At 41.5% G+C, this 26,961-nt stretch overlaps 1 protein-coding gene across 6 annotated transcripts in view; it reads right to left on the reverse strand.

The window, feature by feature from the left end:
• Window positions 1-26,961, reverse strand: part of PRUNE2 (prune homolog 2) — a 301,538-nt gene that overhangs the window by 48,314 nt on the left and 226,263 nt on the right. For all 6 annotated transcript variants that reach the window (XM_005683795.3, XM_013965995.2, XM_013965997.2 and 3 more), the window contains exon 10: window positions 1,336-1,415. In XM_005683795.3, the coding sequence (XP_005683852.2) occupies window positions 1,336-1,415 (80 nt within the window). The remainder of the gene's footprint in view (window positions 1-1,335; window positions 1,416-26,961) is intronic.

Raw genomic sequence — 26,961 nt, forward strand, 5'->3', positions numbered from 1 at the left:
CATTTTGTATACGCCTTGCGTCATAATCTTAGAGTGTAGTTTGGGGTTTTTCTTTTTTTTTTTAATAATCAGGATACTAAGCATTCTTAATATCAAATCACTAATTTTATTTTTTTATTTTATTCTAATTGGAGGCTAATTACTTTACAATATTGTACTGGTTTTTACCATACATTGACATGAATCAGCCATGGGTGTACATGTGTTCCCCATCCTGAACCTCCTCCCTCCTCCCTCCCCATCTCATCCCTCAGGGTCATCCCAGTGCACCAGTCCTGAGTACCCTCTCTCATGCATTGAACCTGGACTGGCCATCTATTTCACATATGATAATATACATGTTTCAGTGCTAGTCTCTCAAATCATCCCACCCTCGCCTTCTCCCACAGAGTCCAAAAGACTGTTCTATACATCTGTGTCTCTTTTGCTGTCTCACATACAGGGTTATTGTTACCATCTTTCTAAATTCCATATATATGTGTTAGTATACTGTATTGGTGTTTTTCTTTCTGACTTACTTCACTCTGTATAATAGGCTCCAGTTTCATCCACCTCATTAGAACCGATTCAAATATATTCTTTTTAATAGCTGAGTAATACTCCATTGTGTATATGCACCACAGCTTTCTTATCCATTCATCTGCTGATGGACATCTAGGTTGCTTCCATATCCTGGCTATTATAAACAGTGCTGTGATGAACATTGGGGTACACGTGTCTCTTTCAATTCTGGTTTCCTCGGTGTGTATGCCCAGCAGTGGGATTGCTGGGTCATATGGCAGTTCTATTTCCAGTTTTTTAAGGAATCTCCACACTGTTCTCCATAGTGGCTGTACTAGTTTGCATTCCCACCAACAGTGTAAGAGGGTTCCCTTTTCTCCACACCCTCTCCAGCATTTATTGTTTGTAGACTTTTGGATAGCAGCCATTCTAACCAGTGTGAGATGGTACCTCATTGTGGTTTTGATTTGCTTTTCTCTGTAAATCACTAATTTTAAACATTCTCACACTTAAATATAAATTTGGTCAACTTAGATGTTGGTTAGAATTTGGTATTATGATAAAAAGCAACCATTATCACAGGAACTGAAAACGTTGGCAGATCTAGGCATGGCTTGGGAGACAAAGGGTAGCCTGCACTCGTTGGTTATTTAAGTCAACTCTGTAATTAACTACATCAAGCCTAACACCTCCCTCACACATTTTTTTTCCTCCTCTCTTCACCTCTATCACTGAAATCACAAGTTGGATGCACAGGAAATGGTTCTCTCACTGAATAATGAACACGTTTGGATATAGAACACTGCTGAAAGAAATAAACTAACACTCTCTCACCTGGCCTCATGTCTGCATCAGTGGGACTCAGCATTCCCTCCTCAAAGCGGATATCCATTCCTACATCCTCTGACAGCAGTCTGGAAAAAAAGAAAAAAAGCAAATGGTGTAAAACACTGTGTGGGATTTCATTTTCTTTGAAAAGGAAACCCTAAGATTCCAGGATAGTATTTTCAATAAACCTAGTACACGTACTGAATTCATGTAAGTGGCCCCAAATTAGAAAACAAACTTTCTGCAGTTACTGTGAATGAGAACCACAGACACAGCTTTTTCCCTGTGCACACTGAGAGTCACTTCTGTCAGTTCACACAAGTAAACACACCTCACAAAATTCAAAAACAGGAAAAGTAAATAACTAATAAAATACATTTAAGGAGACGTGTAACTTTTTTCTTTCCAACAAGAGATGTCACATATACTCTGGAGTAAGGACAGGGCTGACTTTGTATGTATCTCTTCCTCTGCGTAAATTTGAGCATACTACTTAAACTGCTGTGGGTACAAGAAAGCATACATGCTGGTCTTTCTCTGTAAAACAGGGATATGCCACCTACCTCACTGAGCTGTTGAAAGATTAAGCAATGAATGTAAATTGCCTGACATCCCTGAGGAGGTACCAACTATTAATATTTTCTTTCCTTTGAATATTTAAAAATTCATTGTGAATTACACATTGAGGAAGATGGTTTTGGTCATGAGTTACTATCTTTTCTAATCAGTTTTGAACCTGGGACTGTTTATATTAGCCCACTTGGTAAGATTAGTGGAAGGGGAACAGACAAATACTGAGGAAACTGTGGCAAATTTACATGCTTTTGTAGGAAGCTAACCACTGTTCTGTGGTGTTGGAGAAGACTCTTGAGAGTCCCTTGGACTGCTAGGAGATCCACCCAGTTCATCCTAAAGGAAATCAGTCCTGAATATTCATTGGAAGGACTGATGCTGACATTGAAACTGCAATACTTTAGCCACTTGATGTGAAGAACTGACTCATTTGAAAAGACCCCGATGCTGGGAAAGATTGAAGGCAGGAGAACGGAACAACAGAGGATAAGATGGTTGGACAGCATCACCAACTCGATGGACATGAGTTTGAGTAAACTCTGGGAGTTGGTGAGTGGAGGCCTGGCATGCTGCAGTCCATGGGGTCACAAAGAGTCAGACATGACTGAGCAACTGAACTGAATTGAACCACTGTTCACAGTAAATTCCCCTTGACTTATTTTTGTCTCCTGACCTTCATTCAGTACATCCCCATTTGTCACAATTATATATTTTTCTTCTTGGGGGCTTTCATGTAATTTCTCTCATCTAGGGTAAATACCTCTGATGTAGGCACCCTTCTAAATTTAAACATGATAAACCTTTGTGTTAAAGTCCTAAATTTAATCCCTCCCACTCCCCTTCCCTCTCTTATTGCGACTCCTTTCCACCTCAATCCAGGTCTACCAAACATTTGAAGTTTGCTTACCTGGATGATCAATTTTTTCAGGATCCAAGTTAAACCCCGTACTGTCAATAAAGCCTATGCTGTAAACAAAATCCCATGTCCCTAGTGATAACAACTTGCTTCACTTATTTAACAAATATGTACTGTGTGTCTGCTCTGTGCTAAGGACACAGAAGACTGAAATAGACCAGCCTCATTCTTGTCGTGAAAATGAGATGATGGAGTTAAAATAATAATGACTGCTACCAACAACTCAGAGCTGCTCCTGAAAGAAGTAAATGCCTTCCTCCTTACCTGTCAACCCTACAGACCTCTTCAAAAACATAAGGAGTTTCTTTCTCCATACACTTGCTATGGCTTCTGCCGTGTATGTTCTCTGAAATGAGTCCTGCAGCTTAGTTGAAAAGAACGAGGGGTCAGCATGTGAGCCAAAGACAATAATGTAATGGCAGGAATAAGATAACTCCCGCCAGAGACAGACGGCATTGGGAGGCAGCAAACTGAACTGCCCAGCAGTGGAGGGGGGAGTGGTGGGCAAAGAGAAGGCCTTCTAGGGGCCCCCGTTTTGAAAGACCTGGGACCCAGAGGGATAGTTGTCTGGGTTTCCTGTACTGCTGCAATTTTCCAGATCTCCCTGCAATGATGCTTTGTCATCTGGGTGTGTTCTCCTTGTCGCCAACCCTGTAGGACCTGTGACACAGCGAAATGCTGCTGAGAGCAGTTACATTCAAATCTTAGCTCCATCCCTTACTGTGTCACATGGCAAGTTATCTAATCTTTCTGTGTCTCCCTTCCCTCACCAATAAACAAAAGAGACTGTGCAATGCCTAAGAATAATATTGAAAGAAAAAAAATGCTGTCTCCTTTATTGAAGTTCCTTTTGCTGTCTATTGTAACTGCTTTCTCCATTAGCCTTGAAGCTTCATGAGGACAGAAACCATGTCTGTCTTCTTCACTATTACATCTCCAGCACCTGGTATAAACACTCAACAAATATGTGTTGGATTGAATTATTGAACTTGAACTTCCCTAAATGCACACGTACATGATTTTCCCTAGTTGCCTATGAGTCAACCTTAAAAAAAAAAAAAGACATCATATCTACTTGATTCAGAGGGCACAAAGGGGTGCTGGCCATAGGCCCAATACGAAGTTTAAAAATAGATAGTATCCACCTTAAATTTTTGCAGGTTTTACTGATGTTTCTAAGCTATGGGCAACATCATGGAATAATTGAAAGAGTCCTAGACATGAGGGTCTAGTTATGGGTTATAGTTCTACTGTTAGTACTGACAAGCTGATTAACCTTGAGAAAATTAACTATCTTTGTGATTTTAAAGGAAGATAATAAATACCCAACATTACAGGGACTATGGAGAACAAACAGAATAAGGAAGTACTCTGAAAATTATAAAGCACTGACTAAGTTTAAGGTATTACATGCCCCCAGTTTAAACATAATGTAGGATCAGTGATTTAACTGAAGTATGTGTCATGGTTAGGCAAAACATAATTAAGTTTCCTAAAATTTGAGTATTGGCCCAGGCAAGGGTAAGTTTCCCTGCTAAACAGATCTCCGTAGAGACTGTAAGTGCCCCTGGAGGCACTGAAGTTAGTAAACAGAGTCTTTGTCTCTCAATGTCTTTTTGCAGCACAGAGCAGAGGCCCTGTTAAGGAGGTGCTAGGAAACCAAAAGTGACATACCTGAGGGAAGAGAGAAACTGAAGCTGCGATCAGGCAGTGATCAGGCGAGGGACCCACAAACCCACGTTACAGAAAGCCATGTGGACTTTTTCAGGAAACCCCAGGAAAAGAGAAGGAACACTGAACCAGAACAGCCCAGAGGCAAACCTGGGAGAAACCCAAGTTGCAGCCATTGTCAATACTACCACATTCATACATTAGGCCGATAAATATTTGTAGAAATAAAGCAGCCAAACAGAATAATTGGCAATGGAATAGCACGGAGTTTTACATCAGTAATGGACGCCTCTCGGGATCGGTTGGGTAACGAATCAATCCATCGTGAAGGTAAGTATTTTACCGTATCCATCGGTAGTCGCTACTTAATTTGGGGTTTTCCGTATACAGCACGGAGGTACCAAACAGGTTGTGGGGAGCTGTAAACACAAGACTGACTCTACCGTGGCCATCCTCTCCAAAAGATGCTTAGCTCCACATCTCCATCTAGAGGATGGATCTGGAATTGTTTGTTTGCTGGGTGGTTTTATAAACATCACCGATCTTCACCAAACAGTTCTGGCTCTCCACTTTTTGCACACGTGGTAGAAGTGTACTTCCCTGTCCTCCTCTGAAATGAAGGTGGGCATTGTGACTTGCTTTGACAAATGAAATGGTGGCCGAAGTGGCAGGTTTCACTTCTGGGAAGAAGAATTAGGAGAAAGCATGGGTGTCACGCGTTGTTCCCCACCTTGGTGCCTATGGAGGAGCTCAGCCCGACGGCTATGAGGAGCAGAGCCTCTGCTAAACAAAGCTCACTGGATATACCAGCAAGAAAGAATTTTTTGTCTTACCCAGAGATGTTGGGTTTCTCAAACTGCTAATCCAACCCATTCTGAGTAGTACTACTGTTTATACCGATCTTTACTGCTTGTTTTGAAGGGAGTATCTGACTCACACTATGCCCTGATTTCCTACACTCTCAGCCCAGGCTCAGGCTGATGTACACATCTTCCTGTCTAGGTTGCTAAAACATAAAAGAACACTTTAAAAGATGAGGACAAAGCTCAGAAGAGCATCAAATGCTTTCAAGTATTCTATAAACTTGAATATTAATATACTACCTTTACGGGTTTTTCACAGTCACCTAACCCTTGTCAATTTACTTAATACTTTTATTTAAATTGACTTATTTTATTCAAGTTTGCTCTGAAAGAAAGATTTGTATCACTATACATGGAAACTTAGAATCACTTGCCTAAAAGAAATAGTTGCGTAAGTTTAATCAAAATAAAACAGTGCTATTGAATTCAAGGTAGAAACCCTTGAGCTGTCACTGTGAGACTTTATTGCTAAAAAGAAGAGATTAGAAAGTGTCTGACAAGGTGTAATGTCATTTATTGTTATAAATACAAAGAAATGCTATGTAAGACAGAACACCCTAAAAGTCATCCATACATTTCCAAACTTGAAAGAGACCAAGGGAAAGTCCAGGTGCCAGAAATGAACAGTTATTCTAGAAACCTGATGAAAGTTAGTCTGCAGCATTCTTGACTGGACATAGGCCTTAGGGCCCCACAGGAGAAGGGACCTCCAGGTGCTAGAAGACAGACCTGGATCTGAACTTCCACATAAGGCCATGGTCCCTAAAGAACTGCCCTCTGAATGAAAAGAGAGTGAGAACAAACTCTATCCTCTGGCCTCAGAAAGCATAGTCTGCCTGTAATCTTGGGTGGAAAATAAAAAGCAACCACTGAGAATTAGACACACTATTTGTATGCCAAGTGTGTCTGATTTATATTACCTGAGTGATGTAGCAAACCCAAGCCAAGAGATTAAAATTAAAACTCATCTAGGACCATTACAAGCCTAGATTCCCAGGGTTCCAGAAGAATCAAATATGAAACCACTTGGCAGTGCTACTTTCACTAACTAGGATTCACTGGAAATCCACTTAGGAGAAAGTTAAAAACCCTCTAAAAGATGAACTCACATCAACACCCCCAACCCACACCTCCTAAGCTGCAAATTACACTAGGGAAAAATATTATGAAAAATTGCCAGCAGATGCTATAAACAGAAGAACTAGCAATAAAAGTCATTTAATAAATGAATAATATGAAAGAGATTATAATAATCACCTAGAGCCAGACATCCTGAAATGCGAAGTCAAGTGGGTCTTAGAAAGCATCACTACAAACAAAGCTAGTGGAGGTGATGGAATTCCAGTTGAGCTATTTCAAATCCTGAAAGATGATGTTGTGAAAGTGCTGCACTCAATATGCCTCCAAATTTGGAAAGCTCAGCAGTGGCCACAGGACTGGAAAAGGTCAGTTTTCATTCCAGTCCCAAAGGAAGGCAAAGCCAAAGAATGCTCAAACTACTGCACAGTTACACTCATCTCACATGCTAGTAAAGTAATGCTCAAAATTGTCCAAGCCAGGCTTTAGCAATATGTTAACTGTGAACTTCCTGATGTTCAAGCTGGTTTTAGAAAAGGCAGAGGAATCAGAGATCAAATTGCCAACATCTGCTGGATCATGGAAAAAGGAAGAGAGTTCCAGAAAAACATCTACTTCTGCTTTCTTGACTATGCCAAAGCCTTTGACTGTGTGGATCACAATAAACTGTGGAAAATTCTTCAAGAGATGGGAATACCAGACCACCTGACCTGCCTCTTGAGAAACCTGTATGCAGGTCAGGAAGCAACAGTTAGAACTGGACATGGAACAGACTGGTTCCAAATAGGAAAAGGAGTATGTCAAGGCTGTATATTGTCACCCTGCTTATTTAACTTCTATGCAGAGTACATCATGAGAAACGCTGGACTGGAAGAAACACAAGCTGGAATCAAGATTGCCGGGAGAAATATCAATAACCTCAGATATGCAGATGACAGTACCCTTATGGCAGAAAGTGAAGAGGAACTAAAAAGCCTCTTGATGAAAGTGAAAGAGGAGAGTGAAAAAGCTGGCTTAAAGCTCAACATTCAGAAAATGAAGATCATGGTATCTGGTCCCATCACTTCATGGGAAATAGATGGGGAAACAGTGGAAACAGTGTCAGACTTTATTTTGGGGGCTCCAAAATCACTGCAGATGGTGACTGCAGCCATGAAATTAAAAGACGCTTACTCCTTGGAAGAAAACTTATGACCAACCTAGATAGCATATTCAAAAGCAGAGACATTACTTTGCCAACAAAGGTCCGTCTGGTCAAGGCTATGGTTTTTCCAGTGGTCATGTATGGATGTGAGAGTTGGTCTGTGATGAAAGCTGAGTGTCGAAGAATTGATGCTTTTGAACTGCGGTGTTGGAGAAGACTCTTGAGAGTCCCTTGGACTGCAAGGAGATCCAACCAGTCCATTCTGAAGGAGATCAGCCCTGGGATTTCTTTGGAAGGAATGATGCTAAAGCTGAAAGTCCAGTACTTTGGCCACCTCATGCGAAGAGTTGACTCATTGGAAAAGACTCTGATGCTGGGAGGGATTGGAGGCAGGAGGAGAAGAGGATAACAGAGGATGAAATGGCTGGATGGCATCACCAACTCGATGGACATGAGTCTGAGTGAACTCCGGGAGTTGGTGATGGACAGAGAGGCCTGGCGTGCTGCAATTCATGGGATCGCAAAGAGTCGGACACGACTGAGCGACTGAACTGAACTGAACTGGACTAAAATCTTCATGGTGTTAAAGCACTGAGATTTGGCATTGTCTGTCATAGCAGGTAATGTCATTTACCCTGAGTAGCCATGCTGCTTAAAAAAGGAACATCTAAAAATAATAATGCAGAAATTGATGATAAAGTGTTATAAAAAGAAATATCAGAAAAACATTAGCCACAGGAAGCAAGTGTCACAAAATTAGTAACAAACAAAATAGTCTTTGGGCAGAAAAGCATTATTAATGGTTAAGAAAGTTAATACTTTATGATAAAAGGAGGAATTTCTCAGAAGATATATTGATCCAGAGTCAATATGCTTTTAACAAAATAAGCCAAAAAAAGTCAAATATAGATTATAAGGAGAAATTGATTTCATGGATGTGAATTTGAATATGTCTCAAGAATTTATAAATCTGAAAAAATGCATAAAGATACAGAAGATCTGAACAAAGTACTAACACAGCTTAATCTAATGGACAGATCTACATTCAAGAAAATTACACATTTTTTTAAACTCATGAAAATTGTATAAAATGTCATGTAAAATACCAAAAGTCAATATTAGTTAGTGTTAGTCACTCAGTCATGTCCAACTCTTTGTGACCCCGTTAACTATAGCCCACCCAGGCTCCTCTGCCCATGAAATTCTCCAGGCAAGAATCCTGGAGTGGGTAGCCATTCCGTTCTCCAGGGGATCTTCCTGACCTAGGGATCAAACTCAGGTCTCCTGCATTGCAGGCGGATTCTTCACCATCGGAGCCACTAGACCGCATGTACTTTGTTTTCTGACTTCAGGATGACATAAAAGAAATCAATCATAAAAAGACTGGAAACTGGAAAACACATTTGTAAGTTGTTGAACAATAAAGCATGACATACCAAAACTTGTGAAAGTAGCTAAAGAAATTCCTAGAGTAAAACAAATAGCCTTGAACTCAAACATTAGAAAATAAAATGAATGAATTAGCTAAGGGCTCAACTCAATCCAGGAAGTTAGAAAAAGAACCATGCTCTTAGGTAACTTCACACTGTTTATACTAAATGTGGGCACCTATCTCATCACAAACACCACCACGTGGGAGCCAGCGACATAAATGGAATTCTTCAATTTGAGAATGGATCCCGTTTCAATTAGAAGAATTGCTGTTACCAGATTTTGTGTTTCTGGTACTTACACTTCTTCATAAAGAAACCAGCATGCTGTAGCATGGCAGTCCAGACACCACAGAGTAAAGGACTAATCACAAAGCAAAACTTTGGTACCTCGTTAATTCCACCCTTTTGCCTTTAGACCAGGTACAAAGGTAAGCCCATTCTACATTGTATATCCTTCCAGCATTTCTGAAGCTGGAGGGATTTAATTGTTGTAGGATTAGCCCTGTCCAAGATCAAGTTCTTTTTAACAGCAAATGAGCAGTGAACCAAGACACACACACACCGCACTTCAAGATGCTCATGTTTCCTGACAGGTGTGCACACTCAGCAGCAGATAACACCGTTTCCAGGGAATAATCATTTTTATAAGACTGACCATTAAGAAATACAACTCCACAGAAATGGGGTAGCAGGCTAAGGATGTTAATTGTTCTTTAGAAAAATACTGGATAGTTATGCTTATTTATTTGGGGAAATGATTACATAAAGAGAAAGTTCTTTTGTGACAGAGTTCCTAAAATTCTCCTGATTTCCTTCTAGTCAAATAAGACACACTTGACTGGTAGGGTTGCTTTCTCTAGGCATGGAGATAAAATGAAAAAAGAAGAAAACCTTTCACCAGGTGCTTGCCTGCCTTTGTTAAATACATAAATTAGCCCTTTAAAGACCAAAGGTTAGAGAATTGCCATTTTAGGATCCCTGTCTGATAAAGTGAAGTGAAGTAAAGTTCAGTTGTGTCCAACTCTTTGTGACCCCATGGACTACATGATTCATGGAATTCTCCATGCCAGAATACTGGAGTGGGTAGCCTTTCCCTTCTGCAGGGGATCTTCCCAACCCAGGGATCGAACCCAGGTCTCCCACCTTGTAGGCAGATTCTTTACCAACTGAGAGCTAAGGGAAGCCCAGGAATACTGGAGTGGGTAGCCTATCCCTTCTCCAGGGGATCTTCTCCACCCAGGAATCAAACCAGAGTCCCCTCCATTGCAGGCAGATTCTTTACCAACTGAACTATCAGGGAAGTCAGATAAAGTGGGCAGCACAGTTTAAGGTAAGGGTACATGCTACTCTGTAAGCTCCAGAGCTCTTATCATATTACTCAACTGGGGGTAAGACAGGCTGCACTGGGGATCACACACAGCTTAATCAAGCTGATACTCAGGAAAGGATGGGAGCTTAGGAAGCTGAGTCTGAGCTCTTGAAATGAGGTTCTTGCCAACAACCGGCTACCCCATGGGACCTCACTCACCCCAGAACACATAAGTGTGGTGACTCCTATAAGCCAGTCAGCTGAGGGCAGATAAGGAAGGGAGAACAGGGAAAGGAGACCAAATGCAAACGGAAGATAAGCACTTGGCACTCACCCAGTGACTACCTTCTCTAGGGATTTTGCAAACCCCACAAACCACAGCCATCTGTTCTCCGATTCTCAGAGGCAAGAGGCATAATATAGTCTCCTTACTCAGAGTTCAATTCTCAGAATAGGCAAGTAGCAAAAATTACTTGTCCTCCAAATGACCCTTGAATGATAGCATATGTCGTTCTGTATAAAATCCTTTGTAGTAGCCTTATGAGCACTACCATCTAAGGAACACTGAGGAGGGATAGAAGGAAAGCCTAAATATCATTTAAACCCTTTGCTTTGCAGATAATAATTAGATCCTTGGCTGTGAACGGGGCTGCATGGAGAATTCTACCTCTTGCCTGCAGGGTATATATTAGTCCCACATTTTTTTCTAAAACCTTAAGACATCAATAATGTATTTGTTGTTAAGAAGATTAAATTAAATGATGTAATCTCACATTGGGAAGGGGCATATGCTTGTTTCTGAAGCCAACCTACAGTTCACAACTTGGATGACTCATAAGCATTTTGAATTCAACATGTACAAGACTGAATTCAGGGCTTTCTTTTACACAGCCTACATTCCCTGTGGAGGTTTTAAAAAATGTCCATGAATTCTCTGACATTCCTCTCAGAAGTTGGAGCCTAATCCTCCTTTCCTTAAGCATGGACTGAACTTAGTGACTTGCTTTTAAAGAATGGAATGAGGTAGAAGTGACAGTGTCTGACTTCTAAGACTAGGTCCCAAGAAGCATGTGTCTTGCTTCCTCTTTGGTCTCTCTTGGATTGCTCTCCCTGGGAGAAGCCTGCTGCCCCAGAGGATGCTCAAGCATGTAGTGAGGAACTGAGGCTTCCTATAAAAATCCAGGCAGAAACTGAGGCCTCCTGCCAACAGCCACGTGAGGGGCTCGCCTTGGAAGCAGGTCCTCCAGCCCCAGTCAAGTCTTCAGATGACTGATGTCTCAACAGCAACTTCATAAGAGACCCTGAGTCAGAACCACTATCTAATCTGCTCTTTAATTCCTGATACAGAAACCATGAAAGTATAAGTGTTTGTTGTTTTAAGGTAAATTTTGAGACAATTTATTACCTGGTGATAGTCGGCTAACATCTTCCCATCCCAGTGAATGTCCCTACTGATCACCTGAGCTCCCAAACCCCCAAATGAGCATTCATTCATTCTTTTCCTTCTTTTTCTACCATTTTTTCCCAATCCAGTTGACCATCCTGACAATCCAGTCTTACACACTGGCCTCATCTTCTCCTCTTTACTTTCACTGCTACGATCTTAGTTCATTTTTTTCCTAGCAGAAACCTGTTTCTGTTTTCACTCCCCACCCCCCTCCACATTGCTCAGTATCCAGCCTTCTCAATCTAACCTTGTTTCAGTCCTTTCACATCCCCATTGCCTCAAGGGAAGGGTCCTGGCTCCAGAGTGTGGCTCACCAGGCTTCACGGCCTGGCTTCCCAGGATACACCCAAGCTTCCTCTCCCCTCAGACACTCCCCACCTTGGCCATTGCCCATTCCCTATTGGGCCCTCGCTTGTCATTGACAACTCAGCTTAGACATCTCAGCCACAGAGCTCATCCCCAACCTTCACAGTTAGGTCAAGTTCCACAGTACCATGAGCTCACATCAAATGGATATTTTTCATGATTTACAACAATCTGTTCCTAACTTGTCTGCCCTACCTCCCACACTCATGACCACTCTTGTTTCCCACCTCCACACTTACACACAGAGGTCTGAGGGCAGGCTCTCCCAGTGCTTAGTATTTGTAATTGGCAAAGGGCCTAGCATGTGGTGGAGGTGAATCACTAGCTACTGAATAAACACCCTTATTTAGAGGTGTGAGGATGCCCTGCTCTCTAGCAAAGTGTTCCTCATAAGGTCTTATCACATGATGGAACTCGACCACCAAAATTCGCTACCAACAAATCACCTTCCATAACAAGTTAAACTTTCTTCAAAACATAATTCAGACAAATGTATACATATATCCCCTTCCTCTTAAGCCTTCCTCCCACCACATCTCACCCCTCTAGATAGCTAGTACAATGGAAACACACAATATTATAAAGCAATTTTTTTTAATTTAAACACAAAAACATAACTCAGAAATGTGGATGATTCTTACAATAGTGATTATTACAGAAGAGCAATTGCTCTAAACATAATTAGGTGAAGTTCAGCCAGTATACAGTTTACAGTGCTTTCTCTCACAGTGATAAAAATACCTCTCTGATGCTATTAGGAGCAACCTGAGGTAGAGGGAAGGTCGGCGCGGGGTGCATGCTAAATAAGGATGAGGTTTTTGTGAAAGGAAGAGGAAGAGAAATGGAAATTTCTGTTTGTCTTCAGAAATGCAGTCAGCAGCTTCTGGAGATTGACCAAATAAGTGTCCAGAGTCTGAGCACTGACTCCAGAAACCCTGCCCGTCCTCCTCACCAGCAGTTCAGCACCACCTGGGATTTCTCGTTTGTGCAAGTGAGTCTGTAGATACCTCCCCCACGCTACCCTCCCTCTTGAGGAGACCTGTTCACAAGGATTCCTCTCCCCAGCAGTGCAATGCAATGGCCTCACTGCCTTGGTTTTACTTCCCCTTAGTCACTCAGCAGTGCGGACAGTCTGTCCCCAGAAAAATGAACAACAGGAGCCCAAAGAGATACTCTTTCGACTGCTGCTCAAGCAGTTATATTTGCTGATCCCTAGGGTGTGGCAGGGGAATTAAGTCTTTGACTTCTCCAGAGCTAGGGTCAGCAAAATTTCTGTCAAGGTCCAGATACTAAATTTGTTAGATTTTGCAGGTCATACAGTCTGTGTCACAACTACTCACCTGTGCCGTAGCACAAAAACAGCCATAGAACATGCGAATGAAAGGGCATGGCTGTGTTCCAATAAAACTAGGTAGAAAAATAGGTGCCCAGCTAGATCTGGCCTGGAGGCCATAGTTTGCTGACCCTCATTCTAGATGAAAACAACTTGAATAAAATTTCATTTCTCAAAAGGGAACACTCCTACACTGTTGGTGGGAATGTAAACTGATGCAGCCACTAGGGAGAACAGTATGAAGGTTTCTTAAAAAACTAAAAATAACATTTCTACAGATGGCCAAAAGGCATATGAAAAGATGCTTATCATCACTAATTACTGGAGAAATGCAAATCAAAACTACCATGAAGTACCACCTCACACCAGTCAGAATGGCCATCATTAAAAAGTCTACAGATAACAAATGCTAGAGAGGGTGTGGGGAAAAGGGAACCCTCTACACTGTTGGTGAGAAGGTAAGTTAGTGCAGCCACTGTGGAAGCAAGTACAGAGATTCTTCAGAAAACTAAAAATAGAATTACCATTTGATCCAACAATCTCACTCCTGGGCATATATCCACACAAAACTATAACTCAAAAAGATACATGCACTTCTATGTTCATAGAAGCACTATTCACAATAGCCAAGACAGGGAAACAATCTAAATGCCCATCAACAGATGAAGGGATAAAGAAATGTGGTACACATATATACTGGAATACTACTCAGCCATAAAGAGGATGAAATAATAACATTTGCAGTAACATGGATGCAACTAGAGATTATCATACTGAATGAAGTCAGAAAGAAAAAGACAAATATCATGTGATATCATTTATATGTGGAATCTAAAATATGACACAAATGAACATATCTGTAAAAGAGAAATAGAATCACAGACAGAGAACAGATTGGTAGTCTTCAAGGGGGAGGGCCTTGAGGAAGGGATGGAATTGGAGGTTGGGGTTAGCAGACATAAGCTTTTACATATAAAGTGGATAAACAACAAGGTCCTATTGTATAGTACAAAACTATATTCAACATTCGATGATAAACCATAATGAAAAGAATATAAAAAAGAATGTATAAATTGAATGTAAATGTAAAATTGAATCATTTGCTATACAGTAGTAACTAATAAGGAGAAAGAAATGGCAACCCACTCCAGTACTCTTACCTGGAGAATCCCAGGGACAGAGGAGCCTGGTGGGCTGCTGTCTGTGCGGTTGCACAGAGTTGGATACGACGGAAGTGACTTAGCACCAGCAGTAGTAACTAACAAACAACACTGTAAATAAACCACCTCAGTTTCCAAAAAACAACTAAAATAGAGTTAGCATATGATCCAGCAATCCCCCTCCTGGGATATATCCAGAAAAGACAGAAACTCTTTTTTTTTGTTTGTTTGTTTGTTTTAATTTTAAAATCTTTAATTCTTACATGCGTTCCCAAACATGAACCCCCCTCCCACCTCCCTCCCCATAACAGCTCTGTGGGTCATCCCCATGCACCAGCCCCAAGCATGCTGTATCCTGTGTCAGACATAGACTGGCGATTCAATTCTTACATGATAGTATACATGTTAGAATGCCATCTCCCAAATCATCCCACCCTCTCCCTCTCCCTCTGAGTCCAAACTCTTATTTGAGAAACTCTTATTTGAAAAGATACATGGACCCCACTGTTCACAGCAGCACTGTTTACAATGCTAAGACATGGAAACAATTCAACTGTCCATCAAAAGGTGAATGGATAAAGAAGATGTGGTAAACACAAACAATGGAGTCTTAGCACTAAAAATGAGTGAGAGAATGCCATTTGCAGCAATATGGATGCAGCTAGAGATTATCATACTAAGTGAAGTCAGACAGAGAAGGAAGAATATCACCAGTCAGTTCAGTTCAGTCGCTCAGTCGTGTCCAGCTGTTTGCGACCCCATGAATCGCAGCACGCCAGGCCTCCCTGTCCATCACCAGCTCCCGGAGTTCACTCAGATGCACGTTCATCGAGTCAGTGATGCCATCCAGCCATCTCATCCACTGTCGTCCCCTTCTCCTCCTGCCCCCAATCCCTCCCAGTGATATCATTTATATGTGGAATCTTAAAAAATGATACAAATGAACTTACTTTCAAAACAGAGACAGCCTAATAGACATAGAAAACAGACTTCTGGTTACCAAAAAGGAAAGGAAGGGGGTTGGGGTAAATTAGGAATTTGGGTTAACAGATACTTATTACTATATATGAAATAGATAAACAACAAGGACCTACTGTATAGCAAGCACAGCAAAGTATATTCAATATCTTATCATAATCTATAATAGGAAATAATCTGATAAGGAATATACATTTTCCTTCTCTTGGGCCTCCCTGGTAGCTCAGATGGTAAAGAATCTGCCTGCAGCGCAGGAGACCCAGTTCTATCCCTTGGTTGGGAAGGTCCCCCCAGAGAAGGGAATGGCAACCAACTCCAGTATTCTTGCCTAGAGAAGTCCATGGACAAGCCATGAGATTGCAGAGTCAGACACAACGGAGCGCGACTAACACATATATGAGTCACTTTGCTATACACGTGAAACAAACACAACATTGTAAATCAACTATACCTCAATTGAAAAAAAAACACACAAGCACCTTGGGAGAAGTATCTAATCCAATCACTAAGAGTTTCCTGCCATTTCTGTCTCAGGGAGATTGAGTACTTTGTACCATTTTTCCCTCAGCTTTGAACCCAAGTTGTCTTTTCCACCAAATAGACGGAAGGAAATAAAGTCTAAATATAGTCGTGTCCAACCCTTTGCGACCTTATGGATTGTAGACTGCCTAGCTTCCTCTGTCCATGGGATTTTCCGGGCAAGAATACTGGAGTGGGTTGCCATTTCCTTCTCAAAGGGGTCTTCCTGACCCAGGGACCAATCCTGCATCTCTCGCATCTCCTGCATTGGCAGGCAGATTCTTTACCACTGCACCACCTGGGAAGCCCAGAGTCTAGTTCAGCTCAGTTCAGTCGCTCAGTCATGTCCGACTCTTTGCGACCCCATGAATCGCAGCATGCCAGGCCTCCCTGTCCATCACCAACTCCCGGAGTTCACTCAGACTCACATCCATCGAGTCAGTGATGCCATCCAGCCATCTCATCCTCTGTCGTCCCCTTCTCCTCCTGCCTCCAATCCCTCCCAGCATCAGAGTCTTTTCCAATGAGTCAAATTAGTACTTCACTAGAGGAATTTTTCCACTCAGTTCTTTTTGAAAACATATAAAGGATAATCTAAACATTTAACAGATGAATGATTAAATATAGCATGAAAGTAATCACTGCAAATCAATGCAAAAACTTTCTAAATGTACTGATAGGAATGGTAAGTAAGATATATTTAATAAATAAATCACAAGGTGGTATTTGTTTAGAATGATATAATTTATATAAAGTCATGCATATTTATACATATTTTTAGGCATAGACAATATCTAGAAGGAATAGAAATATACTATTAATAGTGGCTATGCACATGGAATAATACAGGGAGAAAGGGACTTCTTACTTTTTATTTATTTACTTTTCTATGTTGTTTCAATTTTTAAAATACCAACATGGGCAACACTTTAAAATAAAGATGAATTTAAATATAATAAGATTCCCTAAGAGTTTCTAGAAATTCTCACTTGAACAAATTCATTGATATTAGAAATAAGTGCTTAGATAGTTGTAATTTCAGTTGTTTCTCAGTATCAATAGTAGACTGTCACAGCCCACTGTCATATTATCAGGGTTTTGATGTTTTCCAAATTAAAGTAGGAAGCAGCAGGCACAGAAAGCGCATAGAAAACTGAATATTAACATGACTGAAAAAAGGCACAGAAGTCAAGCCTTTGATAAGCTGATCTTGGCAGAGAGCCTGCTGCTCCCTCTGGCCACTTGTCTATCATATCCACTCATCCTCACCAGTATTTTCTGAAGGTCTGATCTCTGCAAGCCAGTGGGGATATTAAAATAAATAAGCCACAGCCACTATCTGCTCCCCATGGTGACTGCTGGCCCTCTTTTGCAGTGGGTTGTTTTAAATTTGTCTAATTCTGTTTTTCAGTCTATAGCTGCACTCTATTTCATAACAGTTTCTCTTTTCCAATCATCTGTTCTTTTCATTTTGGTTCCTCTATCTCCTTATTTTTTTAGATTTGCTGTTTTTTTCAGTTTTGAATTTTGTTCTTAAATTTTTTTTCTGGGTTTTGAAATTTTTTCTATTCTTTTTTTCTTTAAAGAAAAAAAACAGCTCCTTGGTTTTATGTAGTATCTCTCTGTCTTTATATTTTATATAATGAAAACTTTTTTGATAACATCCTTTTAAGGTATCATTGTCTGTTTTGTTTGCCAGATGAAGAAATTGGGGCAGAAAATAAAAACACTTCCATCTGGATGGGCCAATGGTTGAGTCCTAAAGGGCCCACTGGTATCCTGTGCCCTACAGAGACCCTGGGGGTCTGACAGCAATGTCTGGCAGCCAGTATCCAGTGAGCTTTTGTTGAATAAACACATGGTGGAAGCTTGAGCATTCTATGCCTTTGGTAATACCACCCTATTTTTATTTTTGGTATTTCCTTCCTAGTGGCCCAATTGTTCCTTGCTTTCCTCTAGCATAAAGTTCCTTTATCTTTTTATTCTCACAGAGTCACTGGCTATGGTTGAAAATGGAATCACCTGTCAGACCCCTGGGACCCCAGGAAGCAGGCTGCTGCAAGATATGGGCAGATTTCTGAAATCTACTCTCTCCATCAGCTCCCCATGCACTGAGGCTTGTGACTGACAGGGACAAACACAGAAACAGACACATGAGGAGGACCTGTGTCTGAGTTTTCCAAACAGTCCTGCTGGCAAAAGACACACAGAAGGAGTGTGTCTGGACATTTGTTTAAGCCAGCATTTCCCAAAGCCTGTCCCAGAGGAGAGGTTCTACAGATCCCTGCAGGAGGGCTCTATGCCCAGTGAGTTTGGGAAACACCACCTATTACAGCCTCCTTTGGGGATGCTGGGCTTCCGTGGTAGCTCAGATGGTAACAAATCTGCCTGCAGTGCAGGAGACCTGGGTTTGATCCCTGGTTCAGGAAGATCCCCTGGAGAAGGAAATGGCAACTGACTCCAGTATTCTTATCTGGAGAATCCCATGGACAGAGGAATCTGGTGAGCTACAGTCCAAGGGGTTGCAAAGAGTGGGACACGACTGAGCGACTAACACTTTGGGGACTTTTGATGCATGTGATCCCTGTCATAGATTCTGAGATGTTCTATAGAAAATAAAATGTTTGGTTTTACTTACTTGATTTTTTACCAAGGAACCTTTTTTCTTTTCTCTTGTTTCCCTCTCCCTTCCTTTCCTCCTTCTTCCCTCTCTTCCTCCCTTCCTCCCCAACACCTTTTCATAATGTGTTAATGCAGAACAAAATTTGGAAAGCACAGCTCTGAGACATAACCCAGTGAGATGTGTGGGCCTCTCAATATATCTGCATGAATTGGACTACACCTGCCAAGAGTCTAGCCATGCAGCCTGAACTCCTGTATGCTATTTTTTCTTCTTCCAGAGAAAGTACAGAATAGCGACTAACACCTCAGACTCTGGAGTCAGACCACCTGCACTTGAATCCTACTCTGAACTTTTTAAATGTGTGACCTCAGTTAAGATGCAAGAATTCCCCTTTGTGTTTCAGTATTCTCATCTGCAAATGGGGAAATTATCAATACTTATGTCAAGGGCTACTGTAAGGATTAAATGAGTTGATTTAAGTAACGATAGGAAACACTGCCTGGCACAACTTAGGTGATGCTGCAGAAGAGTTAGACGTTGCTGCTGTTATTATTTCAGTAATTTTGCTAAAAATTAGAATAGAAAAGTGGTTTACAAAGGCAGGTGCTTCAGATCACAAGAGCATTTTTTGCAGAAATAGAAAAATCCATCCCAAAATCATATGGAATGTCAAGGAATCTCAAATAACCAAAACAATTCTTGAAAGAACAAAGTTTAAAATCTCATACTTCTTTACTTCAAAACTTATTACAAAGCTATAGTATTCAAAACAGAGTGGTACCAGCGTAAAGGCAGAAACACAGACCAATGGAATAGAGAAACCAAAAATAAACCCACACATAAATGGTCAAATGACTTTTGTTAAAGATACCAAGGCCATTCAGTGCGGCAAGGACAGTTTCTTCAACAAATAGGCACTGGGAAAACAAGATATCCACATGTAAAAGAACAAGGGTGGATATGTACCTTACACCATATATAAAAATTAACTCAAAATGGATTAAACACCTAAAAGTCAGACTTAAAACTATAAAACTCCTAGCAAAAAACATAGGGGGAAAGCTTCATGACATTGGATTTGGCCATGATTTTTTGACTGTGACACCAAAAGCACAGACAGCGAAAGCGAAGCCAGATAAACAGGACAACATAAAACTGGAGAAGCTGACACACGCTCAACTCCAGCGCTGAGCTCCAGAGTCCAAAGTCCCTAATTCCCCTTCCTGCCTCTGGTTCTCATTTCCTGTGTCTTCCCAGTGGTTAGGGTGTAACAGATCTAGGTTAGCGGATCTCTTGGCACTGGGAAAGTTCTGAATCACACTTAAGCTTTCAGAGTTCTTTGAGGACTATGACCTCCCTTACTTCAGATCCCCAATTCAAAGCTGTAAAGAAGATCCATCTGTCCCCAGAGTTATTCTCCCACAAGGAGCTCCTTTTTAGGCTCTTAGCCAAGACAACAGACAGACAACTCAGAAAAACCAGGGCTCACAAACAGAGAGGCGATCTATCATGAAGAGTGAATATGATCAACACACTCCACGCCCACCTGTTAATAACCGTGTCACTGTGGTAAAGTTAGTTGACCACTCTAAGACTTAGTTTCTTCATCTGCCAAATGAGTATGATAGGAGGATTAGTGTGAGATTTCAGAGATAATGAGTAAGGAATTTGGCAAAAGTTCTATTATATTGTTGAATACTATGCTTATTATTATTAGATTTGGGGCTCAACTAAGCCTGCCACATTCACTGAATCTTCAAGGTGGTTATGGAACCCCTGAAGCGACCCTTGACTCAACACTGAAGAATGACAAACCAAGTGTGTGGTCGGTCACAAACCACAGAACCAGCAGGAACTTCGGGCCCATCTACTGCCATGTTCCTAAGGTAACCATTATGGGCTGAATTCCCACCCCTCTCTCCAATTCATGTGTTGAAATCCTAACCTCAGAATGTGAGTATAATTGGAGATAAGATCTTTAAAGAGGTGATTAAGTTAAAGTGAGGTCATTGAGGTGGGCCCTAATCTGATATGACTAGTGTCCTTATAAGAGGAGATTAGGAGAGAGACACCAACTGAAAGACCACATGAAGACACAGGTAAAGACAGCCAACTATGAGCCAAGCAAAGAGGTCTCAGAGGAAGTCAATCCTGCCAACACCTTGATAGCGGGATTTTAGCCTCCCAAATTTGGGGAAAAAATACATTTCTGCTATTTAAGCTATCCAGTCTGTGAAAACAATAGAATGGGAAATACTAGAGATATCCTCAAGAAAATTAGAGATACCAAGGGAACATTTCATGCAAAGATGGGAACAATAAAGGACAGAAATACTATGGACCTAACAGAAGCAAAAGATATTAAGAAGAGGTGGCAAGAATACACAGAAATGCTATTAAAAAAGATCATAATGACCCAGACAAGCAGGATGGTGTGGTCACTTACCTGGAATCAGACATCCTGGAGCATGAAGTCAAGTGGGTCTTAGGAAGTATTACTACAAACAAAGCTAGTGGAGGTGATAGAACTCCAGCTGAGCTACTTCAAATCCTAAAAGATGATGCTGTAAAAGTGCTGTACTCAATATGCCAGGGAATTTGGAAAACTCGGCAGTGGCCACAGGACTGGAAAAGGTCAGTTTTCATTCCAGTCCCAAATAAAGGCAATGCCAAGGAATGTTCAAATTACCACACAATTGTACTCATCTCATACACTAGCAAAGTAATGCTCAAAATTCTCCAAGCTATGCTCCAACAGTATGAGAACCAGGAACTTCCAGATGCTCAAGCTGGATTTAGAAAAGTCAGAGGAACCAGAGATCAAATTGCCAACATCCACTGGATCACAGAAAAAGCAAGAGAGTTCCAGGAATACGTCTACTTCTGCGTCATTGACTATGCCAAAGCCTTTGACTGTGTGGATCACAATAAACTGTGGAAAATTCTTCAAGAGATAGGAATAACAGACCACCATATCTGCCTCCTGCAAAACCTGTATTCAGGTCAAGAAGCAACAGTTAGAACTAGATATGGAACAATGGACTGGTTCCAAATTGGGAAAGGAGTACATCAAGGCTGTATACTTCACCCTGCTTGTTTAACTTATATGCAGAGTACATCATGCGAAATGCCAGGCTGGATGAAGCACAAGCTAGAATCAAGATTGCTGGGATAAATATCAATAACCTCAGATATGCAGATGCTACCACCCTTATGGCAGAAAGCAAAGAGGAACTAAAGAGCCTTTTGATAAAGGTGAAAGAGGAGAGTGAAAAAGTTGGCTTAAAACTCGACATTCAAAAAACGAAGATCATGGCATCTGGTCCCATCACTTCATGGCAAATAGATAGGGAAACAATGGAAACAGTGACAGACTTTATTTTCTTGGGCTCCAAAGTTACTGCAGATGGTGACTGCAGCCATGAAATTAAAAGACGCTTACTCATTGAAAGAAAAGGTATGACAAACCTAGAGAGGGTTTTAAAAAGCTGAGACATTACTTTGCCAACAAAGGACCATCTAGTCAAAGCTATGGTTTTTCCAGTAGCCATGTATGTATGTGAGAGTTGGACCATAAAGAAGGCTGAGCACCAAATAACTGATGCTTTTGAACAGACTAGAGCAGATTCTTGAGTCACTTGGACAGCAAGGAGATCAAACCAGTCTATCCTAAGGGAAATCAACCATGAATATTCATTGGAAGGACTGATGCTGAAACTGAAGCTCCAATATTTTGGCCATCTTTTGTGAAGAACCGACTCATTAGAAAAGACCCTGATGCTGGGAAAGATTGAAGGCAGGAGGAGAAGGGGATGACAGAGAATAAGATGGCTGGATGGCATCACTGATTCAATGGACATGAGTTTGAGCAAGCTCTGGAAGATGGTGAAGGACAGGGAAGTCTGGTGTGCTGCAGCCCATGGGGTCACAAACAGCTGGGCATGACTGAGTGACTGAACAACAAGTCTGTGGTAGTTTGTTATGGCAGCTCAAGCAAATGAATATAGTATCTGATCTCTGTGAGCATGGGTTTCAAGGAGGGGTGTATAAGTCCTTCTATCCTTCCTGTAGCTAGAAAGCCCTTCTACTGCTATCTGACAGATCTAGAGGTGAGGAGAGAAGCCCACGTGAGGTCCCTCATGGCTGACAGAAAAAAGCCATCACCTTTACTTACACATGTCCCACTGTACAGTATAATCACATTCTGTGAAGCTAATTTATGAGACTTGATTAATTTCCTACTCTCCTGAGGGATATATTTAGTCATCATATAGCTATGCCAATGTCACAGGGAGAGCTGGTTCTTTTAGCTATTTTTTTTTAAACAGGGGTATGTCTTCATTATATAAATATAGATACCTTTTTAGAGGGAAAAATGTGCTTATGTTTTTAAATAATTGTTGTTCACAGATTTATAGCAGTATACAGGATTCCAAGACTCTGTCTGGTATATGACTCACACTTTCTAATTACCAAGTCCCTGCTAATAAATAAGTTAGTACTGGGAAATAAAATTAACAGCTTAAGACCAGCCACTTATGACCAAGCAAGTCAAAAGCAGGCCTTGAGTCTATAAACTGTTAAGTGCATGAAAATTTTGATTAGAGGCTTCTCCTGGGAAATTCAGTCTCAGGCCTTATATCAAGAACATGACCTTTGATCACCCGTGAACTTACTCTAATCAACAAAGAAAACTTCCCCTCGCTCAGCCCAGGAGTGGGGCTTTACTCCATGCCAAGCTATCCTTCTTTCAGTTATCGATATGGACATTTCCATACTCAATAATCTCTCTAGCTCTCCTCTCATGTCCATTTTACCTGCCCTCCTAACAGATCTTGTGCACAGCTGCTCTCCTGAGATCACAGGTGTTACTCCTATTTTAGAAAGAGCTATTTATAAACTTTCAATTTCATCAACCTTTCCTGGGCATTTTTGGGAGTTGAACATAGAAAAAAGTAGCTGCTTAAGTGGCAAAATTTTTATTCTTCTCTTGCTTCGTGGGCAATGGTTGCTTTATGAATGGGGTTTCCATGCTAGATTTGGACAACACTAAAACCGGTTTTACAGGCCACCATATAGGAAGCCTATGTTCAGCTCTGAATTTTTGGATTGGAGGGACTTGGAAAGATCTCTGTCTCAAGGCATAACTACCCCTAACCAAATCTGATTATTCACCTAGGGCTTCCAAACCAGTTTCCCATAAGCCTTGATGGATGTACAATAGCTTCTCTGGTCCTCACTGTTTGTTTCTCAGGCTATTATTCTTTCTGGGTAGGAATTTAACAAATGTTTCAGTCCTAGAACCACGTGGAAAGTGTTAGTCTGGAGGAGGGTATATTACAAAGAGAATGATTCAGACACACATTCTGTGTGTATCTAAGAATCTAAAATCTAGGAGACAAAGGAGGAAAAGACATGCAAGTTCACACAAAACAGTAGGGTAAAAGCCATGAGCAATCCTCATGGAATTTCAGAGACAGGAGTAGTTCCTCCACATGTGGGCAGAGTAGATGAGCCTAGAAGTCTCCACACAAGAGATATTGGGACTGGATCTTGTGGATAGGCTGGAGATGGAATGGTGATAGACGACATTTGAGCTCTCCTGTTTCTTTCTTCCCTCGTTGTCCCCAGCCCCCAAGCCCACTATCAAGACTTATTATTTTATACTCTAGGAGTCAGAATCTACTTGGAGCTTGTGAGGAGCACCATTTGGCCTGATCCCTGTCTTCAAACTGCCACTGCCCATGAAGGAAGGGGACAACTGGAAGAAAAAGGCACCATCTTCCTTACATCCCACTCCAACTGGCCCACCTCTGTAGATCTAGATAGAAGCTTGCTCTTGGTAACAATGGAAGTGTTGTCATAGAAACCATGCCCAATACTGGGACCATGACCTAAGGCTGACTAATCAGATGTAGATTTAGCTTTCTGAAAGTGCTTCTGCCAAAGCTGACTCTATACTGTTCAGATGAGAGAGCCTCATGCTTTCTTCAGCTCACTTATATTAACTTGTACTGAGGGAAGCAAGGCTGCATATTCTCAGTCATGAGGAACGACATGATAACCTATCACAGGGTATGCTGGTTCTTCATGAGGCACCTCACCAGAAGTTTCTTATCTTCTTCCATTTTCAAGTACTATGCCTTTCTTCCACATCTGCAGTTCTATAATTGCCTCTCTTCTTTCCATCCTAGGCAGTTTCAGTCCATTCTATTTCACATGGACTCCCAACTTCTCATCTTGCCTCCCATCTCTTCCACACCACTGCCAGTCTATCGCCAAACACAACTCCCTACTCAAAAAAAAAAACCAAAAAACAAAAAAACACTGGCTTCCCAATTTGATACAAATTTCCTTGACCCTCAGGACTTTCTGCCATTTAGATTAACCCACCACTAGCATCTCCAAAGGTTCTACCTTTCGGACGACATGAGCTTCTAGGTTCCCAAGTCTTATAGACAGTTTTCAAGAACTGTCTTGATTTATAAACTGTCTGGATTTATATTCGCTTCTGCTGAAATGCTTCTTCCCCCAACTAATGCACCATGAATCCTGTATTTGTTCCTCCACAACCAAAGAGAAGGAGTGAGGCTCTCTCTCACTTGAGGGCCCAGGGCCCCTCAGTTCCACCCATTGGGGAATCGACTTTAAGGTGGGCTACAGGCCATGGGGTCAGAGTTGGACATGACTGAAGTGACTTAGCACTCATTCATTCACTACCCATTGAGAGCCATTTGTTTTGCTTTTGTATCACATGCAGTCTTTAGGGGTAGATAGCATCTTGTTTATCATAAATGCACAAGCTCTGAGAAGAGAGTTCAGTTTCCTTTCTCCCAAATTTCTAAGGGTTGTACAGGTATTGGGAAATGCCACCTTACCCTTAAAATAGAAGAGCAGTAGAGTTTTTTTTTTGTTGTTTTTTGTTTTGTTTTTTAATTCTGAGGAATGTAAATACAAGGACTAGATTTAGCAAAGTGTTAATCACTTAGTTGTGTCCGACTCTTTGCCACCCCATGGACTGTAGACCACCAGGCTCCTCTGTCCATGGGATTCTCCAGGCAAGAATACTGGAGTGGGTTGCCGTTTCCTTCTCTAAGGGATCTTCCTAACCCAGGGATTGAACACGGGTCTCCTACACTGCAGTTAAATCTTAAACTCAGATTTAACTAAGGGCTTCTCAAAGGCCCTGGGATGAAAGGAAATGCACTAGGTCAAGAGCCGGCCCCCCTGGGGAACTTCCGGGGTGGTCCGGTAGCTAGGACTCCACACCCCCAATCCAGGAGGCCTGGGTTCCAACCCACGTCAGGGAACTAGATCCAGCATGTCACAACTGGGAATTCGCATGCTGCAACTAAAGACCCTGAGTGCCTCAACTGGCGCAGCCAAATAAATAGAATATAAAAAAGAGCTAGGCCACTTGAGTTCTGATCCTGGCGCAGTCACTGACTGTGATCTTGAGCCAGTCCCTCACTCCAACTAGAACCCACTTGCTTGCTTATAAAGTGAGAAAGTGAGTCAAAAATGAATTCTATGATTTTTTCAGCTCATATTTTCTTAGCAATCGAAACTCAGAAGGGAAGAATAATATGGAGAATCACGCATCAGAATCACAGGCAACTCAGCTTAACTGAGCCCTCACACGGTCATCATGTTCAGGCAGGGGAGTCCACTCCCGCCTCTTCTCCTGCACCCCTTCTGTATACCTATCCCCCATACCTTATGATTCCTGCCATGATTAATCCAGAAACAAAGCTGTAATCAAACATTGCTTGTCAACTCTGATGCAGGCAGGATACCAGGGACAGAGTCTGTCCTTCACCACTTTTCCGTCCGCCCCCTCTTATCCCTTCCCCTCTCTCCCAGCTTCCCTACTGACTAGACTGGATGAGGAACTGAGAACCCATCCCAAATTCAAATACCGCTCCAGCAGGAAGTTGATTCGAGTAAAGCCTCTGTCTGCAAAATCTTGGCACGTCAAAGGGACTCTGGGCTAGCTAATAAGAAAAAACAAGCTTTTATTTGCTATAGGTGAACTCAAGCTTTCCTGTCACAACCTATATTGAGTACCTGAACTTATGTACAAACCCTCCACTGTCTTCTATCTAGCTAAAAAATAAGAAGTCTAAAGGTCAAAAAAAGTACTGTGATCCTTTATTTAACATGAGATAAATCCTTCCCTGAGTACAAAGATATTCAAGAATGAAAATCCAAATGGAAATT

This window comes from Capra hircus, chromosome 8 (assembly GCF_001704415.2).
Source record: "Capra hircus breed San Clemente chromosome 8, ASM170441v1, whole genome shotgun sequence".
NCBI lineage: Eukaryota > Metazoa > Chordata > Mammalia > Artiodactyla > Bovidae > Capra > Capra hircus.